Source organism: Sminthopsis crassicaudata, chromosome 4 (assembly GCF_048593235.1).
Source record: "Sminthopsis crassicaudata isolate SCR6 chromosome 4, ASM4859323v1, whole genome shotgun sequence".
Lineage (NCBI taxonomy): Eukaryota > Metazoa > Chordata > Mammalia > Dasyuromorphia > Dasyuridae > Sminthopsis > Sminthopsis crassicaudata.
In genome coordinates, this window is record NC_133620.1 from 460,570,717 (window position 1) to 460,592,423 (window position 21,707).

The 21,707-nt window shown below is 49.0% G+C and overlaps 1 protein-coding gene across 5 annotated transcripts in view; it reads right to left on the reverse strand.

Annotated features, from left to right (window-relative positions):
- AUTS2 (activator of transcription and developmental regulator AUTS2) overlaps positions 1–21,707 on the reverse strand; it is a 1,090,636-nt gene that overhangs the window by 827,673 nt on the left and 241,256 nt on the right. For all 5 annotated transcript variants that reach the window (XM_074263989.1, XM_074263992.1, XM_074263990.1 and 2 more), the window contains exon 2: positions 8,948–9,157. In XM_074263989.1, the coding sequence (XP_074120090.1) occupies positions 8,948–9,157 (210 nt within the window). The remainder of the gene's footprint in view (positions 1–8,947; positions 9,158–21,707) is intronic.

Here is a 21,707-nt window from a genome sequence, read left to right on the forward strand (position 1 = left end):
TAGGTCCGGCAAGAAGTGACCAGGTCACAGCGGCCCATGTCCTTGGGGATTTTTGTTCCAGTCCCGACTGGGGCAGCTGGCGGCTTCCAGACCTAATTACAGGCGAGTCACAGTCCCTTGGAACCATCACTGCAATCAGGGCCTGTCCAGCGCCGTCCGCTTATCTAATTAGGAGATGGATGACGGAGGCTGTCGCCGAGGGTTGGGCTGGGAGAGGAACAAGAGGCCCCACAGAGGCTGGAAGCGGCCTCCGGGAGTCTGAGTCAGGGAACACAGGGCACGCAACGTGGCCTTGTCCAGGAGGGCTCCGGGGACCAACCAAGGGCTCCACTCTCCCCGGGGGCGGGGATCCAGGTGAAGGGGTGGCTGTGTAAACACACGGGGGCAGAAAGAGGCCCTCCAGCAATGGGACGGAGGTCCCCGGGGCAAGGAGACCCAAGCGGGCCACAAAGCAACAGGGCTCCTGCGCTGGTCCAGAAGTCCCAGATGCTTTACATGTGCCCAATGGAGGCGCCTGGGGCGCATCCAAAGAGTGGGGCCCCTAAGGAGAGTGGGCCGTGGGCTTGGGGACAGAGAGCAAGGGCAGGGAAAGGTTCTGCGTGTGTGAGCACATGTGTGTGTGCGGTGTGAGTGTGCACGTGTGTGTGCACATGCTGCTGTGTGCCCTTTTCATTTTTAATTTAAAAGCGGCCGATGGCAGCACTTTCTGCAGGAGAGAACAGTTGTTCCTGGGCCCAATGTTTCCTCGCAAGCCTCTCACTGAGATGCATCCAACACTCACAGCCCTCACCCCGAGAAAGGGGGCTCAAAGGCCCGGCCTGGAGGAGGAGCCAGATCCAGAGCCCCGAGGCAGGGCCCCTTCTCTCAGGCCGGGCCAAATGGGAGTGAGCTGCCCGGCCCCGGCTCCCCCTCCCACCCATCCTGACCTCCGCCTTCCTGGGCCCTGCAGGAACTGCCCGGACCATGGGCACAAATGCACACACACATACACATACATACACACATGCACACGTTTCTTACTTGGAAACCATAAATGAACCAACACCAGTTTAGGAAGGAACAGCGTTCCCCTGTACACTTTCCCCTGCACGTGGGGGAGATCTCCCTCTATTGGAAGGGAAGCTCCCTGAAGACAAAGGGTGTGGGTGAGTGTGGCTCTATGTAAGTGCTTTTGTCTCTGTCTCTCTGTCTCTTGTCTCTGTCTGTCTCCGTCCCAGTGCCCTGCTCTTCCTTTACGTCAAGCCCATGACTCTAGCCCGGCAGAGCCAGCACTGCCCCCTAAGCCCCTCCCCCGCCAGCACTGCCCAGGTCCCTCCCGACACCTCCCGGGAGGCGGGATGACTTGCTTTGGTACCTGTGGTTGCGGTATTTAATGCGCAGCCAGCACTAAGTGCTCTTCCAGGCCGGCTCTGCCCTTCAGCTCCCTGCGCCTCGGTTTCCCCCCTATAAGAGAGGAGGCCCCGAGGCTCCGGCTCGCCCCGTGACAGGACGGAGGCCCCGGGCCCCTCGGCACCCTGGCCCCAGGAGGGCCCCATCGGACACGTCCACGGAGGCCGCTGGCTCCCGCTCCAAGCCCACCCACAATTTCCCTTTCAATTAGCAGCTCATGGAAAGGAAATAATGAAAGCAGCTGCTAAAGAGCGCTCTGATGTCAGTGAAAGCCTGCAAACCCCAACTGTAAATAGCACGTTGTAAATCGCTTGTCACCACCAGCGTCAGCCCTCGCCGGGATCACCCGGCAAGCGACAATCAAACCCATCTGCTGCTTCCCGCGGCCCTGCAAGCGGAGCCTCCCCGCCTCCTCCCCGCGGCCCAGCTCGGGAGCGGGGACAGCCGAGAGCCGGCAGAGAGGGCGGCCCAAGGAGGAGGCCGAGGGCCGGCAGAGAGGGAGGCCCAAGGAGGAGGCCGAGGGCCGGCAGAGAGGGCGGCCCAAGGAGGAGGCCGAGGGCCGGCAGAGAGGGAGGCCCAAGGAGGAGGCCGAGGGCGGCGGGCAGAGAGGGAGGCCCAAGGAGGAGGCCGAGGGCCGGCAGAAAGGGCGGCCCAAGGAGGAGGCCGAGGGCCGGCAGAGAGGGCGGCCCAAGGAGGAGGCCGAGGGCCGGCAGAGAGGGGAGGCCCAAGGAGGAGGCCGAGGGCCGGCAGAGAGGGCGGCCCAAGGAGGAGGCCGAGGGCCGGCAGAGAGGGAGGCCCAAGGAGGAGGCCGAGGGCCGGCAGAGAGGGCGGCCCAAGGAGGAGGCCGAGGGCCGGCAGAGAGGGCGGCCCAAGGAGGAGGCCGAGGGCCGGCAGAGAGGGTGGCCCAAGGAGGAGGCCGAGGGCCGGCAGAGAGGGGGGCCCAAGGAGGAGGCCGAGGGTCGGCAGAGAGGGCGCCCCAAGGAGGAGGCCGAGGGCCGGCAGAGAGGGCGGCCCAAGGAGGGAGGCCGAGGGCCGGCAGAGAGGGCGGGCCCAAGGAGGAGGCCGAGGGCGGCGGGCAGAGAGTGGGCCGGAGCACCAGTGGACATTCTAGGCCGTCCTCGACAAAGCGAGGGCGGTTATTCTGGCCTCATGGAGAATGGGGAAACACCAGCTCTCTGCTTCCTCCATTACTGGGCCTGCAAGAATAAAGACCCTCCCCCAGAGGACAGACCTGCTGCTTATCTGTACTGTTTTATGAAGCCTCAGTCTCCTTGGTGTCCCACGTGTAAAAGGGGAGGGGCTTCCACATCAAGGCCTCTGGAGGTTTCCTAGTCCTCTATATCAATCTTTCTGTACCTGGGCGTGGGTCACTGGGAGGAGCCTGAACCCTCCCACAGGCCTGGTGCAAGAACACAAAAGAGAATTGAGAGGCAAAAAGGAATTACTGTTACCAGACAGGCTCACTAATACATCCTTGGGAGAGCTGAAAATGGATAGCGCCATCCAGGAAACAATTTGGAATTACACTAGACACTTCACCAGGTATCGCCTATGAGAATACCAGCGCTAGTGAGGAACCCGCCCGGGGTCAAAGTCAGAAGGAAGAGGACAAGCTCTCCAGAATCTTTGCCAAGAGAACCCAAACGGGGTCTCTGAGAGCTGGCCACAAGTGAAAAATGACTAAACAGCAAATGCATTTTATGTTAATGTTTTATAAATATTCATGTGATTCATGAATATTCATAGTTTATTCATGCAGTCCCCTTTTGAGTAGGGCCAAGTTTTTGCACATACTGGACTCTTCCTTCGTTATCAAAACACAGCAGAGGACGACCAATGCAGTGAGACTTTACTCATGCGAAGGAAAAGCAGAAACAAGCCGACTTCATAATAAAACACACCCCACTCAGCAGAGGTGGTGGACTACTGCGCAGAATGGCATCTACCTCATCCCTCAAAAGGCTTTCTTAACTCGTCAACTTTGATACAAAAGAGGGTCTTTTTTTAATTAATGTAGAATTGGAATCGCTGTAAAAGGCAGTGATGTAAATAAGAGGTGAAAACATGTAAAAAAGGGGAAAGCAGCCCTGTCTTACCCTCACAGGATATGGGCCCATTTGGCCACTTAATGAGGTGAAAAGAGGCTCTTTGGATCACTTCTACAAATTAGCCTCTATTTCTCTGCTGTTTTATTATGACCTCTGCCGGTCTGGCCAAAGTTCAGTCTGAGGGAAAAGTGGAATTTAAACGGTGGTCCAGGTGAAAACAACTAATGCTTTATGTAACCATCACGCGCGAGCCTATTAACTGTCTGACGAGAAAATCACGACCCCGGACCCCTAAGGCCCTCCCTCCCCCCAAATTAGGCTTTTGAATTCTTCGGCGTTTAGTAAAAAATTGGTTTTCACTTCAAATCACCTTTTCAAAATAAAATCCCAGCTCATGTCTCCATTAACAAGCAAAACAAGTGAAAACTGAAAAGCCCACAGAGCGAAAGTTCGAATACCTTTTTTTGCCAAGAAAACACAAATCCGAGCGCTGTTACTGCCTCCAATGTTTGGATTTCCAGATGCCTGCAGACATTACAGCCGCACTGAATAAATACCTGGGTGAATACTGGATGGATTTCCACCAAAAACTAATTAGCGAGTTTTCTGATACCTGACTTCCGCTGAGTCTGCTAGAGGAAAGGTTCGGAGGCTCGGTATTGCCGGGATAAGTTAATTTGAGCAGATAAATTTCGTGGGGAGCACATCGGAAAGGATGGCTCCACACCAGGGTAACAATGAGCCTCGTCTCCAGGAAGAAGGAGGCCCCGTCAGGATTATGGGCACGGGAGCAGATGCTGGAGGAGCCCCGCCTGGCTCTTTACACGTTACTAGAACGAGTCGACAGTGGAAGCGAGGGAGGCAGCCACGCAACTGGTGGATGCTTGTCTTTCTATCCTGGTACTAAAAAAGGAGGCAGGGAGGATGTGTCCTGGGACACAGCAGGTGCTCAATAAATGCTCACTGATTTTCTGTCTCTAGAATGTATCGAGCTCCTTGAGGGTCAGAAGCATTCAATGATGCTGGAGTTGTATTAATCACTTCCAGGATGGGGCCTCCGCATAAAGCATACATTTAATGAGCGCTTTTTGACAATCTTCCCATAGAGAATATAAGCTCTCTGAGGGCGTTTATTTCTCAATATTCCCTAGTTCGGCGTCTGACCCAAAGCAGGTACTTAGGAAATGCTTGCTGACTGACAAACTAAAACCACCCTCCAGCTGATGGGAACAAGCTGGCTCTTGTTCCTCAAATATACTGCCAATCTCTCGTCGCCCTCATTTTCTCGAATCCCCGGCATTTCCCCAGCGCCACGCCAACCCGCGCCGTGATCGTTCTCCGGACACAAAGGCTCGCTGCATCCTACCTGCCTTAGGAGCCAAGAAACCGGCCCCCATCAAGCCGAGTCTTTGGTCCATCCGCTCATCCAGCATCTCTCCAAATGAATGTTTGGGGATTAATTAGACTTAATCGGACCAACCATGTAACCTTTTAACAACATTCGCCCTCCAGGCTGGTGCCTGAGGCCTGATTTTAAATCCTGTACATGACACTGTTTGTGGGCTGATGGGACAAGTCCCGTAATGTCTACAGTGAATTAGGGGGCTGGAATAAATGGCTTTTCATGCCCTCAGTCTGTGATCATCTATGACTCAGTGGTCCTCAGACTTTTTAAATAGGGGGCTAGTTCCTTAGACTGTTGGAGGCCGGACTAGAGTAAAAACAAAGCTCACCCTCTGTCTCTGCCCCTCAGCCCATTTGCCATAACCCGGTGGGCGCATAAACGTCCTCAGCGGCCGCATCTGACCCGGGGCCGTAGTTTGAGAACCCCTGCTCTATGTCCTCTGTGGTCACTGCCGCCATATGTAAAGACAGAAAGAAAAGGGTGGGGAGAGAAATAAACAGAAAAAAAAGAGAAGATAGATATGTGGATAGATAGATATAGAGATAGAGATCTCCGCACCCAACATTTGGTTCTGAAGAACATCTTTGTTTTATGATTTATGGAAATCAGATAGTAATTCAATTTCTCCACCCCCGATCTCTTCTCTGGGCCGTTCAAAGGCAGTTTGGTTTTTAACCAGCTAAAAGCACAACCACTTCCCATGACGAATGTCAGCTCAGGATCTTCCAAGTCAGTGTCTATTTATGCTTCAAAATACATTCACACAAATAAACTCCATCAGGCTGGTTAAGTACCAGCTAAGAGCTTTCATTTTCCAGTGTGATAAGGCACAGGAACTAAGGTTTATAACCAGTCAAGTTAAGGGAGAAAAATGAGGTTCGGTTTGTCTGAGGCAGGCCTGCCCCTTTAAACTTAAAAAACATATTTATCAGTAATTGTATCCTTCTAGTTAGCAGCGATGAATCCTTAAGAAATCCTCTTTTTCCTCTCCGCTAAGAAGCAAGCGAGCACCTTCCAGCTGGCTCCAGGAAGGCCTGGCATTAAGTTCTGCCAGCATTTCCTGATAAGATGAAGCCTTAATCCGCTCTCCATCACCCATGGAGAAGCCAAGGCCCGACAAGGGCCCTAGGCCCCTGCCTCCTCCGGCCTTTCATCGAAGGTTCTGCTTGCTTGAGCCCAGGACGTCAGACTCACTCACTCTACAGCTCTCCTCCAGGCTCTCGAGGGCCGCCACTGCCCGGCCAGGAGGGGCCGAGTCTCAGAGGAACGCTAAGTGGCGACCTTACAGGGCAAGAAGAGAGTAGAGAGGGAGGTTGTGAAGCCCGAGGAAAAAGGAGGTCCTCCTGCCTCAGGACGAGCCAGAGGACAGCCAAGGCCAGTGACCCTGCACCACCTGTGCCGCCCCCATCCTATAATAGGAGCTGCTTTGGACAACAACTCAATCATTCAGCCCCTGACTTGGTTCAAGTCTGTCCATCAGAGTTCTGCAAAAGATTAACCTAACCGATCAATAAACAGAGATCAAGTACCAGCTCTGCGCCAGAACAAAGACTTCAGTTGTTTGCACTTGTGCACGTTCAGAAGAGAAATTAGGAATCTCTGCTCCCCTGTTCTCTCTCCTGACATCCGTACAACTTATTGGAAATCAAGCCAAGGGGATCTCGATCACAGGTGGACCCCACTGGACATGGGCCCTCAGATCCAATCGGCCTTCTCTTGCTCTTAGACCTTGCAACTTATTGGGAGATCAAGCCAAGGGGCTCTCAATCACAGGTGGCCTCCCATTGTAGACAGGCCCATAGATCCAATTGTGTCCCTTCCTTCCCTCCTAGGAGCCTTCTCTTGCTCTTACACTTTATAACTTATTGGAAATCAAGCCAAGGGGATCTCTGGTCAAAGGTGTCCTCCAATTGTACACAGATCCAATCGTGTCCCTCCCTTCCCAGAGCCTTCCTTGCCCCTAGACCTCCCCTCCTCCCAAACAGGCCCTGCTTCTCCCAGCCCTGGCACTGTATCTCTGTGTTCTTGCACCTCAAGATTGCTCTCTCCCTTCTGCTCCCCACTTAGCTCTGGAGCACAAACTAATTTCAGGGACTCCCAGATATACATTGGACTTTCCACCAGGCTACAAAAGCCTGACTGCCAGACCCCCTGGCTGTATGGAACTTGTGTATTGTCGTGGACAGAAGGCTGGACACGGCCTCGATGGAGACCCCGGATCCCATGGCCATCGACTCCATCTGGCCATTTGACACAGGAGGAAACTGGGCCCGGGGAGTTAAATGATTATTCAAGGTAAGAAATAGAAACAAGCTGAGATGGGATTTGAACCCAGGGCCTCTTGACTTAGAATCACATCCTTTCACCAGAGAGGCTTGGGATGGAAACAAGTCACATAGAACATCCCTGACTTAGAGCTTAAGAGCACCTGAGAGATCAAGTCTAAACCCTTTCTTTACAGCTGGGGAAACTGAGTCCCAGACAGATATAGTGATTTCCTCCAGTTTAAACAGATTAAGTATCTGATCTGTGAATCAAACCCAGAACTTTCTGATTCCCAGAGCTGCCCTCTGCTCACTGGGCTGCCCCTCATATCTCTCCACGCTAGTTTCTCCTACGTGTAAAATAGTTTTATTGTCGTTCAGTTGCTTGTAGTCATGTCTAACTCTTTGCGATTCCATTTGGGGTTTTCCTGGAAAAGCCCCTGGAGTGATTTGCCATTTCCTTCTCTGGCTCATATTACAGCTGGGGAAACTGAGGCAGACACAGGATGAAGTGACTTGCCCAGAGTCACACAGATAGTAAGTATCTGAGGCCGAATTTAAACTCAGAAAGATAGGGTTTAAATAAATGATCCTCAAAGGTGTCTTTAAACTAAGTTTTATGAGTCGTTAGCCTCTTATTTTTGTAAGCTTAAAACATTCACAAAACAATCGCCACCACGTGCATATACACACACAAACCTACTACCGGAAGTGGGTAGAATCTCTCATTTCCTTACAAATTATCAAATGTTTTCATCTATGTGGATTCTATCCTTTGTAATTCAATTAAAATGCATCTGTATTATTATTATGGAAAATTGTTTTGGTTTCTTAGACCCCTGCACTCACCCAGGTATCCGCAGTGGTCCCTGGATCCCACCTTGAGGACCTCTCTCCTAGAGAATCACTGACAAGTTCCAAGTTACCTGGAGGCTTCTGATTAAAACCAGCTGCACGGCGCAGCCATGGCCAACACTCAGCTGCCTCGGCTAAGCCCCAAAGCCCCTGGATGCCACCTCGCAGAGCCCGCCCACTGCTCTCCACGAACCCCTCCCCGCCCAGATTTATCCGTGAGGAATCGGAGACTCCCTCTCCTTCTTCGTGTATTAATCCTTCTTCCCCGGGATTTCCACAGGAGGAAACCATCAGAGAGGAAGCCCAGAGGGGACCTGGCCGCCACTCTGGCTGAAACCTAATTATTAAGCCAGGCCTCGGCCCCATCACCCACCCTCACAGTGAGGGACCCTAAAGCCGAGGCTGGGGCCAGCCCCCTCTGCCCAGGACCCGCTCACCCATGGACCCCTGATGGGCTCTTACTCATTCTAGTCCCAGTCGGAGCTGGCTTGAGGGAACGGCGATTAGTGACAGGAAGAGTTTAGGACAGCTCGGGGTGCGGCCATCAGTCTCCCAGGCCCATCTGGCCGGAGTAGGCGGCCCCCTTCAAATCAGGTCCCTCCTCTTCCCCCACACTCCTCACCCACAGAAATGTGAGCAGAGTACAGGAGCAGCCCCAGCTCCGTGGCTCCCAGGGAGGGGACACAGCCAGGCAGGAGCTCCATCAGGGACTCCTGCTGGACTTGGGTCGGGGCGGCCTTCAGGCCAGCCCAGGCCCAGATCCACCCGGCAGCCAGCCCGGGCCTAGTCCCACCCGGCAGCCAGCCCGGGCCTAGTCCCACCCAGCAGACCAGGACGCAGGTGGGTGCAGTGAGAGACCACAAGTTCTGACATCCCAGGAGCCGGTCCAGGCCCAATCCCCTCCAGGAGCCAGCCCGGGCCCAGCCCCACCAGGACGCAGGCGGAGGGTCCCCGGAGCCGGCCGGGGCCCCGACACAGTCACTCACCTGTCGCAGTCCTTTGGGGAGCTTCTTCCGTTTCCCGAGGTGCTGGCAGAGGTTGCGGTCGTTCTCTCGGTCTGAGCTGTAATGGTGATGATTCAGTCTATTCTTCTTGGAGTGGTAGGACAGCCCATTGGTGAGGGCTTCCCGTTTCTTCTTGGCGAGTGGGTTCTGGCGCCTCTCCACCCGTTCCTGAGGCTTAAGTGCGACATCCTTCTGCAAGAGCGAGAGGAGGAGAGGGGATTTGTGGTTAGAGAGGAAGCAGGGCCAGACCTACAACCTCAGCTAAGGGAGAGGGCTGGGGAGGGACGACAAGGAAGGCAAAAGCAGAGCCAGCTAAACAACCCCCCTCCCACCATCAGATAGTCACTCATCTTCCTTCTGCACTAGGAAGGGGACTATTATCAATATCCTTTCTTTCTTAAAAAATAATTACTTTTTATCCTTTAAATTTTATTTTATGGTCAAGTGAGGATCCCCTTCTCTCCCTCCAGCCTCTCTTTCCCCCTCCATGAGCAAGCAAGCAAAGCAAAATCCCCCTGCAAACATGGGTAGTCTAGCAAAGCAAACTCCCACCCTGGCCTTGTTTATATATATTTACACACACACACATATACTAACAAATCACACTCACGTGTACGTGCCCTGGGGGCTGCCCTGGGTCAATGGCACACATGAAGAATGTACATGTACACATGCACATGTATTCTAGTGTATTCCTGCACACAGACCTACATACAGACACACGCATGTACATGGAAGTTCATGTAGGTACATGAATGCATGGGTACGTGCTTGTGTACACTTTTGTTTATACACCTGCACAAATACACATATACTCTTATCTATGTGGGCAAAAGCATATAAGTGTTTGTACTTGTGCACACATGAAAGTGCATTTATTTGCTTATATGTGTGTATATACACTTTTGTATATACACTTTAAATATTTTTGTTCATATACATACCTTTAGGTAAGCACACAAATGTATATGTAAAACATATCCGTGTGCACACATGAAAATGCGTGTATATGCTGACCTATGTATGCATGTGTATATTTACACTTGTTTATACACGTGTGCATATATGCAGATGTATATATGAGTCTATATAAGTATACGTACTTGTACACACATAAAAGGGTACATGATTATTTATATTTATATACACTCTTGTACATATGCTCTATATGTATACTACATAGTATATACATATATGCCTTAGATATGCTTTTATGTGTACATATACATACATGTGTGCACACGTACATGTGCATAATGCTTACAATCCATACCTACATGTATATGTAGACACAGAATATTTCCATATATACATTTATGGGTATATCTATATGTACATATGTATCCACACACACGCGCACACATGCCTCCTGAGTACACGACTTCCCTCAGAAAGAACCATCCTGAGTCTGAGGAATTGTGACGCTTTCGAGGCCTAGCATGGTACCTTGCACACTAAGACACTCAAGGATTTTTCGGTCATCTTCATGTGCTTTGAAAACGGGTACATGGCCCACGCCCATCCCCCTGCCACCCCACGCCACGCCCCCTGAGTTCGGTTACTGCTCTAGGAGGCCGGCCTGGTTCTCTCCACAACACACAGGGGCATCTCCTCAGCTCAGCAAGAAATAGTCCAGAATGGCAACAGTGAGCCAGCCAAATGATGACAGTGGCCAGGAAGAAAAAAGTGTTGACCCACGTGATGGGAAGATTTCCTCCCCCCCCCAAAAAAAACCCCACACATTCCTCCTCCTCTGAACATCCTTAATTTCCACCTCCCTCTAATCTCCTCCACAATCTCTAACAATAACATCATCACCAGGATCAGCTGTAACCTTCCATTCATATTCAGGCCAGGCTGTAGCTTGGCTGGGCTGGAAAGGGTCCTCTAGGAAGGATGCAGGACAGCACCAGGAGGGAGGAGAGCCAGGGAGGCTTAAAAGGGACATCCGGGAGTAGGAGGGCTATCTGGACAAAGTCACAATGCTCGGTACTTAGTAGGCACTTAATAATTGCATGTTGCTGCATTTCCTGCTTCAAGAACCCTGCTCACAGAGCTGGAGGGGAGAGAAATTGTGCTTGATCTCATTAGGTCTCTGTTTCTCAATCTGTATACTGGGGGTAAAGAAATCTCCATTTTACTGGGCTATTGTAAAGCCCTTCAAATCACATACATACATACATATATATGTATGTATGTATTATATCTATCTATATATATATATATATATAGAAATATATATATATATATATATATATATATATATACACACAGAGATATATACATATAAAATGCACACTTACAAATGTATCTGTGTGCTGTAAGTGCTCATGTACATGTAGTTCACATGAGCATGTGTGTACATGTGTGTACACATATTTGCACACGAGTGTGTACGTGGGTATACAGACATTTACTACCTGTGCACTGTATGTAAATATGTGTGTATGTAGGGATGCTTATTCACATTTCTATATGAATCTCCATGGACGTATATGTCTGCACGTATACAAAATAAGCTCCTTGAGGACACGGCCATGACCTCCAGCCCCTGGAAGATGGCAGGCACCTATAACTGCTCAGAGTACTTGTCTGCTCGATGGGTTGGTCCCCGCTTGGTGTGGGTGGGAAGCGCTAAGAGCCCCAGGGGAGTCTCGGCCCTCTGGAGAAAGGAAAGGCTGCTCCGGGTGAGAGAGGCGCCAAGAAGAAGGGCACTTCAGGACCTTTAGGAAAAGACCAGGGACTCTGGGAAGGGGCGCTGCGTCTGTCGGGGGCAGAGGGATGCTGGGCTCCCGTCTCATTGTCTGTGGCTCTGCCTAATTCTCAGGCGACTCAAGCTGTCCCCGGTCCTCTTCAGAAACAGAATGATCAACCCCAAGTCTTAAGTTCTACCTAAAGGGGGTCACTGTGGAAAATGGGGGGACCTCAGAGAAGGGTCTCCCCAGGTAGCCAGCCAAGTGCTCCAGGGCTGCCCCATCACTTCCGCTGTTCTCCTCCGTATCTCACGTGAGCAGCAGAGCAACGAAGAGGCTCTTGGGGCAGAGTCCCGAGCTTTACCCAGCCCTCCACCCTGCAATCTCCCTACCTCCATCTGTCCCCCAACCCTGCTCCTGGTGCCCACGGCTTCCATTCACTCCCCTTGTGATGAGAATTCTTTTTTAAAATATAAGAACTAACCCCTCTTCTCCTTCCCTTAATGGGAAATCAAAATAGATAACCTGCTTTTATGCAAAGCCTCCTAAGGCTCCCCCAAAGAACAGCCTCCCTGAGACGCCCATCGCCGACCACTTCTACACATTATCGGTGAATCGGGCCACTTGTGACGCTAATCGATGAACGGCCCACAGGATCTCTCTCCCTCGTCGATCCCTCCGCCCCCGCACCACATTGTACGCGTGCGGGGTACCGAATTAATTACCAAATAATATTCAATAATGCATTAACTGTGGTTTTAAAAAAATTACAGCATTCTCCTTGCAGATTGAAGCGGTCTCCTCCCCCAAGGTGCACTAATGTATACGGAAAAATTATGTACCATTCCATACAAAGGGGAATTAATATTTATGAATGCACGGTATAATTTTTCCCCCCAAATCCATTTTATTTCCATGTGGCATAGTAATCAGCCCGATCTGGCTACACCACAGAACAGCTCCAACGAGCAAATGGACCCCACGCTGTGACATTAGCTGGTGGGAGACCTGGAGAAGCTCGATCGGGAGCTGTGCAATCATCGCAAGGCCAATTAATATGAAGATTTCAAACTTTGGAGTGCCGAAGGGGAGGAGGGCCTAGGAGGGTGAGCTCCGGGAGAGCAGGTATTGTCTGATTTCTCTGTCTGAATCTCCAGGGCTCAGCACCAGCTTTGTACAGAGGAAGGGCTCAATAAGGGGCTGTCCATCCATTCATTCATGGAGTCATTCGCTCATAAGGTCAATCAAAGGATGTCTTGGATACACTGGGATGTTCATATTCCGTACAACGGTTCAAAAATTTACCGTTATTTGGCAAGAGCTGACATTTATATAACACTTTAATGATATATTTAGGTTTATAAAGCTAACAAGGTACTTTACACATATGTTTTCATTTGAAGCGTTCAGCAACTCTGGTGGACTTTTAAACTTTTCAGCAGGGAAAAGGGGGTTCCAGATATGTGTGTGTTCAAAGGGGGGTTCCAGATATGTGTATGTTCAAAGGGGGGTTCCAGGTATGTGTGTTCAAAGGGGGGTTCCAGATATGTGTGTGTGTTCAAAGGAGGTTCCAGATATGTGTGTGTTCAAAGGGGGTTCCAGATATGTGTGTGTTCAAAGGGGGTTCCAGATATGTGTGTTCAAAGGGGGGTTCCAGATATGTGTGTGTTCAAAGGGGGGTTCCAGATTTGTCTGTGTTCAAAGGGGGTTCCAGATATGTCTGTGTTCAAAGGGGGTTCCAGATATGTGTGTGTTCAAAGGGGGTTCCAGATATGTGTGTGTTCAAAGGGGGTTCCAGGTATGTGTGTATTCAAAGGGGGGTTCCAGATATGTGTGCATTCAAAGGGGGGTTCCAGATATGTGTGTGTTCAAAGGGGGTTCCAGATATGTGTGTGTTCAAAGGGGGTTCCAGGTATGTGTGTATTCAAAGGGGGGTTCCAGATATGTGTGTGTTCAAAGAGGGGTTCCAGATATGTCTGTGTTCAAAGGGGGTTCAGATATGTGTGTGTTCAAAGGGGGTTCCAGATATGTGTATGTTCAAAGGGGGGTTCCAGATATGTGTATGTTCAAAGGGGGGTTCCAGATATGTGTGTGTTCAAAGGGGGGTTCCAGATATGTGTATGTTCAAAGGGGGGTTCCAGGTATGTGTGTTCAAAGGGGGGTTCCAGATATGTGTGTGTGTTCAAAGGAGGTTCCAGATATGTGTGTGTTCAAAGGGGGTTCCAGATATGTGTGTGTTCAAAGGGGGTTCCAGATATGTGTGTTCAAAGGGGGGTTCCAGATATGTGTGTGTTCAAAGGGGGGTTCCAGATTTGTCTGTGTTCAAAGGGGGTTCCAGATATGTCTGTGTTCAAAGGGGGTTCCAGATATGTGTGTGTTCAAAGGGGGTTCCAGATATGTGTGTGTTCAAAGGGGGTTCCAGGTATGTGTGTATTCAAAGGGGGGTTCCAGATATGTGTGCATTCAAAGGGGGGTTCCAGATATGTGTGTGTTCAAAGGGGGTTCCAGATATGTGTGTGTTCAAAGGGGGTTCCAGGTATGTGTGTATTCAAAGGGGGGTTCCAGATATGTGTGTGTTCAAAGAGGGGTTCCAGATATGTCTGTGTTCAAAGGGGGTTCCAGATATGTGTGTGTTCAAAGGGGGTTCCAGATATGTGTATGTTCAAAGGGGGGTTCCAGATATGTGTATGTTCAAAGGGGGGTTCCAGATATGTGTGTGTTCAAAGGGGGTTCCAGATATGTGTGTTCAAAGGGGGTTCCAGATATGTGTGTGTTCAAAGGGGGTTCCAGATATGTGTGTTCAAAGGGGGTTCCAGATATGTGTGCATTCATCAGTAAAAGGAGTTTTTCACCTAGAATTCCTTCTCCAACACAGAGAAGGAAATGATCTGTAATTTATATTTTCGGTGTAGTTTATCCCACCTCCTGCTGGAAGCTTTTCCTGAATACCCACATTATCTGCTGATTACACTCCCTATCTCTTGGGGGTCTGAGTTTTTCCTTCTGTCCCCCTCCCCCATTGGAATATCAGCCTATGGAGGGCAGCTTCTATTTTTGCTTTTCAACAGCTTCCGCAATAAGCTGGCAGACAGTAAGAGCTTAATCAGGACTTGGAAAGTGACTTTCTCCCTCTGTGCCCAAAGCCTAGATTCAGGCACCAATTCGGACCCAGGTCGTCTCTGCTCGTGAGCCCTGCCAGAGCTCGATCCACCACCTCTGTTTCCTCTGAAAGAAAAGTCCCTCTGCAGATGCTCTTGGAAGTGTACTGGGTCCAGCCCTGCCTCAGACATGAGCCGTCCGCCATGCAGGGCCTGGGCTGCAACAGGCTCCTTCTCCGGCCAACGTGCAGAGAAGGTGCCCGAATGTGTCAGGAAAACATGCAGTGGGAATAACGGCTCCAGTCCACGTCTCTACTACATTGAGATTAAAATATCCTTGATCGACACTACAGGGGCAGACCCTCAGACATGGAAACTCAAGTCCAGGGAGGCCCACGCAGCCCCAAGGGATCAAGCTCCGGAGGGTAACTCAAGGATCTCATTTTACAACCGGAGAAACACAGATCCCAACTGAGGCAGGATCTGAAGCCGGGTTCCCCAAACTTTCCACCCTGACTTCCCTCAATGACAAACTTCCCACACGCCAGGGAATTAAATCAGTCAATTTATCATTCAATGCTCAACACACCAGAAAAAAAAACAACACACACACAAAATGGTTAATTGTGAGCAAAAATTCTCAAAGCAGTGAGCACCATCTCACAGAATGGCTCTGTGGTGTCTCCATTGAGAAGTTCCATCGGAATTCACGCTATTCTATTTTGTTACGTCTCAGTGGCAGGTGAATCGGTCTTAAACTGATTTATTGATGTTTTATCAATGAATCAACTGAAGATGATAAAATAGCTTCTTCTAGAGTTTCCATTTCAAGGCACGAGTCAGATTATTTTTTGAACTGAGGCAACTGGGGTGAAGGGACTGCCCAGGGTCACACAGCTAGGAAGCCGCCCCAGATTAAATTGTTTTTTAAAGGGCTTTTCAGTCCAAAGACTGAAAATGTTAGAGGGCTCTTGGTTCGAGAACTCACTACCATTTTCAGATATATAGATGTATGTATGTATGTATATATATATATATGTCCAAATATATACATACATATATATGATCAAATGTAATGAATAATAATATTAATATAATTATATCAATTAATTTATATTTATCTATTTATATATAATATATAACATAATCATATATATAATATAATCTTAATAATTAATATATATGTATTTATATATTAATATATAATTATAATACATAATACATATTTTATGTATAATTAATAATAATTTGGGCAAGTGCCATTACGGTGGCAAGCTTTTATAAAGATGATGGGAGAAGGGGGTGAGGGATTTGGTAGAAATCCAGGAAATTAGGGGGTTTAAAGCTGACTCACCTGCCTCTGAGGGGAGTAAGCGAGACTTAACAAAGTAGAACTGCCGTGGATAGCATTCAGTGAAGCAAAGAGATTTAGCAACATTTGCTAGGCAACAGAAAGGGGGTAAACTCTCTAGCGAGACCCAACAGACGGGAATAGGCTGCTCAAATTGTTGGAATTACATGATTTTTAGGTCACTGGAGATGGAGGGCAGGGTCACGGCGGCTGCAGATTCGCTGATAAGGTTTGCGAGAGCCGGAATCCGAAGGCAATTTCCTTCAGCCGCGGAGCCCTCTCCACCGCAGCCCATCTTCCTCTTCGTCCCCACCCCTTCCCAAATTACTATCCTTCTCCAGAGGCCGCCAATCCGGGGTCACTCTTGAATTTTAAAATCAAATACTCCAGAATTGTGCAAAATGGGAGAGACCAAGAAACCGCTGATGAAAAGCCCGGCTTTGCCTGTGGGCCTCCAGTCACGACTGCAGATGGAAGCGGGCAGAGACTCTCGGAATCCCAGCCAGCAACCAGCCTGAGCCCAAGAGGGATGCCCGCTCATAGTCTCTGTCTCCGCGGGGGCACCTCATGCTGTTCTCTTGCAAGACGGGGAGTCTTTAGAGCATCCTCCATCCCCAGGGCCCAGCCTGCACTCAGGCTGTGAGCCCAAACTTTGTCCTTTGTAGCAGTGACTACTTGGAAAAGTCACTTAATCCTATTGGACTCAGTTTCCTCATCTGGAAAATCGAGACTGACCCTACTCGAGATCACAGAGGTGGAGTCCAAGATGGCATTTGACTCAAGTCCCCTAAATCCAAAGCCAACGTCTATGGGATCAGAGATTCATGTATTCAAAGCTGGAAGGGTGTCCAGAGACCATCACGTCCACATCCCTGGTTCTAAGGACCAGAAAACGAGCTGGAAAGGTGAGATGACCTGGCCCTGGTCTTGCTAACTTTAAGCTCACCACACGATGTCCCTGATGTAATCATTCAGGGCCTGGGATCCCAAGATCCTTTATCTTAATGATCCTCCCATTAACCAGATGGCATGAGGGCCTTCCCAGCTCCAAAATCATGCTCCGATGAACCTCTATTCTTGCCTCCCTCAGGTATGATAAAGGGTGCGTGGACAAGAGCAGAAAGGGGGGGCCACTGAAGATAAGACTCCTCCAGAAAACAGGGTGACTGCCAGGTGACCAAGAAACTGCCGGCTGAATTAAAGACTGGTGGGGGGGCGGGGGGCTCTTTTCACATATTCTATGGGTAAAAGTGTGACAACTGAATCCACTCCATGGACAGGCTGTCGTTCAGAAAGCTGAATTCAAATCTTCCCTCAAATATGGACTGATTGTTCCTCAGCGCATCATTCAAATCTCTGTCTGCGCTGTAGGAGGTAACTCAAGGAAAATAAATAAGAAAGAACCAACGAACACCTAATGGTGAATTATCAGAACTTCATGGTGGCTTGAAACCCAACTCCTTGTGCTGGAATTTGACACCTCACTTGCCAAAGAAAAATGAAAAATACATGATAACAGCACCGGCTTCCTAGAGATATTGTCAGGTTCCAATGTGATAACATAAAGCGATTCACAACCCTCCAAGTGTTACACAAAAGAGCACCATTGCTGTGATCGCTTCCACAATCATTTAAAAGCAGCTACTCTGTGCCAGTCACTGTGCCAAGGCCTAGGAGACAAATACACACCGGGAGACATCCCGACCTTTAAGAGCCCCTACGCCCTGGGCAAGTCACCGAACTCCAATTTCCTCAGTTAAAAAAAAGGAACCCCAAAGTCCAAGTGTTCCATAGTCATCGGGGAGTAAATGCTGATGCTTAAAACATTCAAAGGCTCGTTGAATCATGGATTTGAAGGAGAAAGTGCATTAAATGGAACCTAGTCTCATTTTCATATTAAAAAACAAATAAAATGACTTGTTTAAGGATTTGAACCCATATCTTTTGGTCACAATTATTTTAATTTCTTGAAAATCCCCGTTAGGTTCCTCTAATGAGATTGCTGGCTTAGATAACATGGGGAATATGAGGCAATGAAAAGGAACCTTTTTTCCCTCCTCCTATTCCCCTCCTTTCCTTTCCCTTCTCTTATTCCATATGGTAAGTTTTTGGAGGCCCTCCAGAGCAGAAAATCCTACTGGAAAAGCTTTAAGACATGAAGTATACCACAGGAAGAGCAAATGGGGAGAAGAAGCCCCTCCCCCCAAAATCAGACTCGGAACAAGGAAGGAAGGGAAACAGAAACACAGAATTCTCAGCTGTATTCAAAAAACCGGGTGGTTTCAGGTCGTCTCCCCGACGACATGTGTCACTGGGGTTCTTAAAGGACTCCCAGGCCTTGGCACTGTGACTGGTATAAAGTAACTGCTTCTTAAGGAGCCAAGTGGGAAACATTTCTGACTCGTTCCCTCCCAAATATGAGCCATGTCTAGGACTTAAAGCTTAAGCAATGGCACTGGAAGGAATTCAAGTGTAGGGCACAGTTTAAGCAAATGTCCAGAGGTGGGAAATTCCAAGACCCGCAGGGATATCAAAGGGCTAGAAAAGTAGATTGAAACTAGATCCCAGAGAGCTGGGAAAGTCAGAGTAAGATTCTATAGCTGTAGGAGGTAACTCAAGGAAAATAAATAAGAAAGAACCAACGAACGCCTAATGGTGAATTATCAAAACTCAATGGTGGCTTGAAACCCAACTCCTTGTCTGGAATTTGACACCTCACTTGCCAAAGAAAAAGCGAAGGACTGAAGCCATTATGTGAATTATTCACTCAAAAAAACACTGCTTTTCCCCTGTGGCCGAGTTCTCCAGCCCGGTAAATCCCCGCACACTCTAGGACTACTCTTTCTGAAATTGGGAAATGTGATCCAGATGTGACCAAAAAAACACCCACTTCGGTTTTCCTTCTTGGATGCCTTCCCATCTCGGCTCTCTCCTCTCCCAAGAGACCTCTCTTCTGGAAAACATCGCTACCTACAGTTTTAGCTAAAACACCCCCCCAAAACAAATTTTTAAAATTTGCTTTTCCTTTGTTTATTTTTCCTTCTTTTTTAAAAACTAAAAACACATCGATTAGCAAAAATACGGCCCAAGCCCAGTCAGACACAAAAACATTCCACTCTCCATCAGGGAATGATAAGCTTCTTGAGATTTCCACTCGCATCAGCTCCATAAAAAGAGACAAACATGCCTTTAGGGGGGGACAGACAAGAGAGCCGTACATCATCGGGGAGACAGCGGGGACCAAGGTAAATCAAGTGGAGCCCGGCCTGGGGACAGACGTAGAATCCCCTTCAGAAAAGAAGCATTTTATTAGTTTATTTTACATGTGTGTGAACTAATTCGGGGCCCATGAGAGTGAGAACGGGCCCAGTGGGGAGGTGACTCGTTTCCTCGCCCTTGGTCTCTGCCGGGGTAACCCAGCTTCTGACCCTCAGCCTTTGCCTTAACCTACCTTGAAAGGCTCACTAGCCAAGAACAATATGGGAAGGGCTCTGGGGGGAGGCCGGGAGGGGAGCTGGGAAGAAACAGAACAACCAGTCCCACATCTGGCGTTTACGGCATGAAACCTGAATCCCCCAGACAGAGGGAGGGGAGCAAGCAGGGCAGAGAGGAAACTCTGGACCCAAATATTTTCCCTGGCATCAGAGTGGATAAAACAGCCATCCATCTGTGACAGCTGCGGGGGAGACTCCCCCGAGACTCACCGGCAGAGAACAGGACCCTCAGTCATGTCATCCCGTGGATGAAAAAGATGTTACGATTAAGGACCCCCACGAGTGGATAAACACTCATGGGATGGTTCCCGAGCACTGAGCTTAGAAGGAAGCCTAAGTTAGGACACCAGAACTCTCTCTCCTGAATGGGAGCAGAATGGGAGCAGAATGGGAGCTCCTTGAGGGCAGGCACTTGTTCTGCTTTTTGCCTCTGAATCCCCTGACACACCGCCTCGTGCATAAATGGCACTGGATGAATGACCAGATTTTTCTGAAAAGCTAACAGTGTCACCACCCCTAAGTCGCTGAAAGCCTCAGTTTCCTCATCTCTAAAATGGGGGTGGGAATGTAAAACTTGCCTCCGCCTTCTTTGGAGAAAAGTCTTTTCTAAGACCCAAAGGATGCTTCCATCAGCAATTTATCATGGGCTAAGAGCGAAGAAGAAGCTCCAAAGAAGCAATTATGATTTCAGTTATAATTCCTCATCTCTCCGAGAGGCGAGCATCAAAGAGCGCCAGGAGGAGTCGATTTGGAGGTAGATGAGCTTTCAAAAACTGGTTTTACTGCTTATCGTCCTGTGTGACGCGAGGCAAGCCCCAGTCTCTCTGGGCCCCATGAAACACCAGAATTAAGCTGGATTATGTCTAGGGTGCCACTGGTTCTAAAAGTCAGGATTTGAGGCATCTCACATCCTTCCCATAGGAAGGAGGACAATTCTTTCTTTCTTTCTTTCTTTCTTTCTTTCTTTCTTTCTTTCTTTCTTTCTTTCTTTCTTTCTTTCTTTCTTTCTTTCTTTCTTTCTTTCTTTCTTTCTTTCTTTCTTTCTCTCTCTCTCTTTCTTTCTTTCTTTCTTTCTTTCTTTCTTTCTTTCTTTCTTTCTTTCTTTCTTTCTTTCTTTCTTTCTTTCTTTCTTTCTTTCTTTCTTTCTTTCTTTCTTTCTTTCTTTCTTTCTTTTTTTTTTTTTCCTGAGGCTGGGGCTAAGTGACTTGCCCAGGGTCACACAGCTAGGAAGTGTTATGTGTCTGAGACCAGATTTGAACTCAGGTCCTCCTGACATCAGGGCTGGGGAAGGAGGACAATTCAAAGGAAATTTCCCCCACCCCACTCTGAAGTCAAACCTCTCAGAACTGTTACTGATTGGCGGTACCCAGCTCTTTGAGTCCCATTTTGGTGGTTTGCCATTTCTTTCTCCAGTTCTTTTGACAGATGAGGAAACTGAGACAAACTTGGGGCAAATTGAGGGTAAAGCGTGCCCAGGGTGACACAACTAACAAGTAATAAGGTTAGACTAGAATTCAGTTCTTCTTAAGAGCCACATCCAAGGACAGACCCAAGAGTGTCTGTTCTCTCGGACATTACAACCTTCGCCTAAATCCTGCCCAAGACGCCACCTAGCTGAGGGACTTGGGGCAAGCCTTGTAAGTGCCTCAGTTTCCTCAGCTGTAAAATGGTGCTCAATGAAAACACCCATCCCACCGGGCGTGGTGCGGAGAGTTAAGTGGATTCACTTAAGGACTTATGTGAGGACTTTGAAAACCTTCCAGTGTTTTTTTTATTGTTGTTCCCATTAAACTCAGAGCATCTCCCGAGTCCACTTAAACATCTGTGAAGAACGCTCAGATCTGCAAAACCGCGGACACTTGAAAAAGATCCACTTTGGAGTGGGGAGGCATCCTGGGATGTCACATTTTGGTCACGCTGCCAAATACGCACTTTGATGGCAGATGCAGTTTTGCCCCAAAACTGACTGTGGGGTCGCAAACAAAGGTGATCCGGAAGATCGGAGATTGTAAAGCCGGGGGCTCCGGCTATGGAAACTGGAGAATTAAGGAAGACGTATGTAAACGCACGTGCATACCTAGCCTCTGACACACGTGTGTATGCACG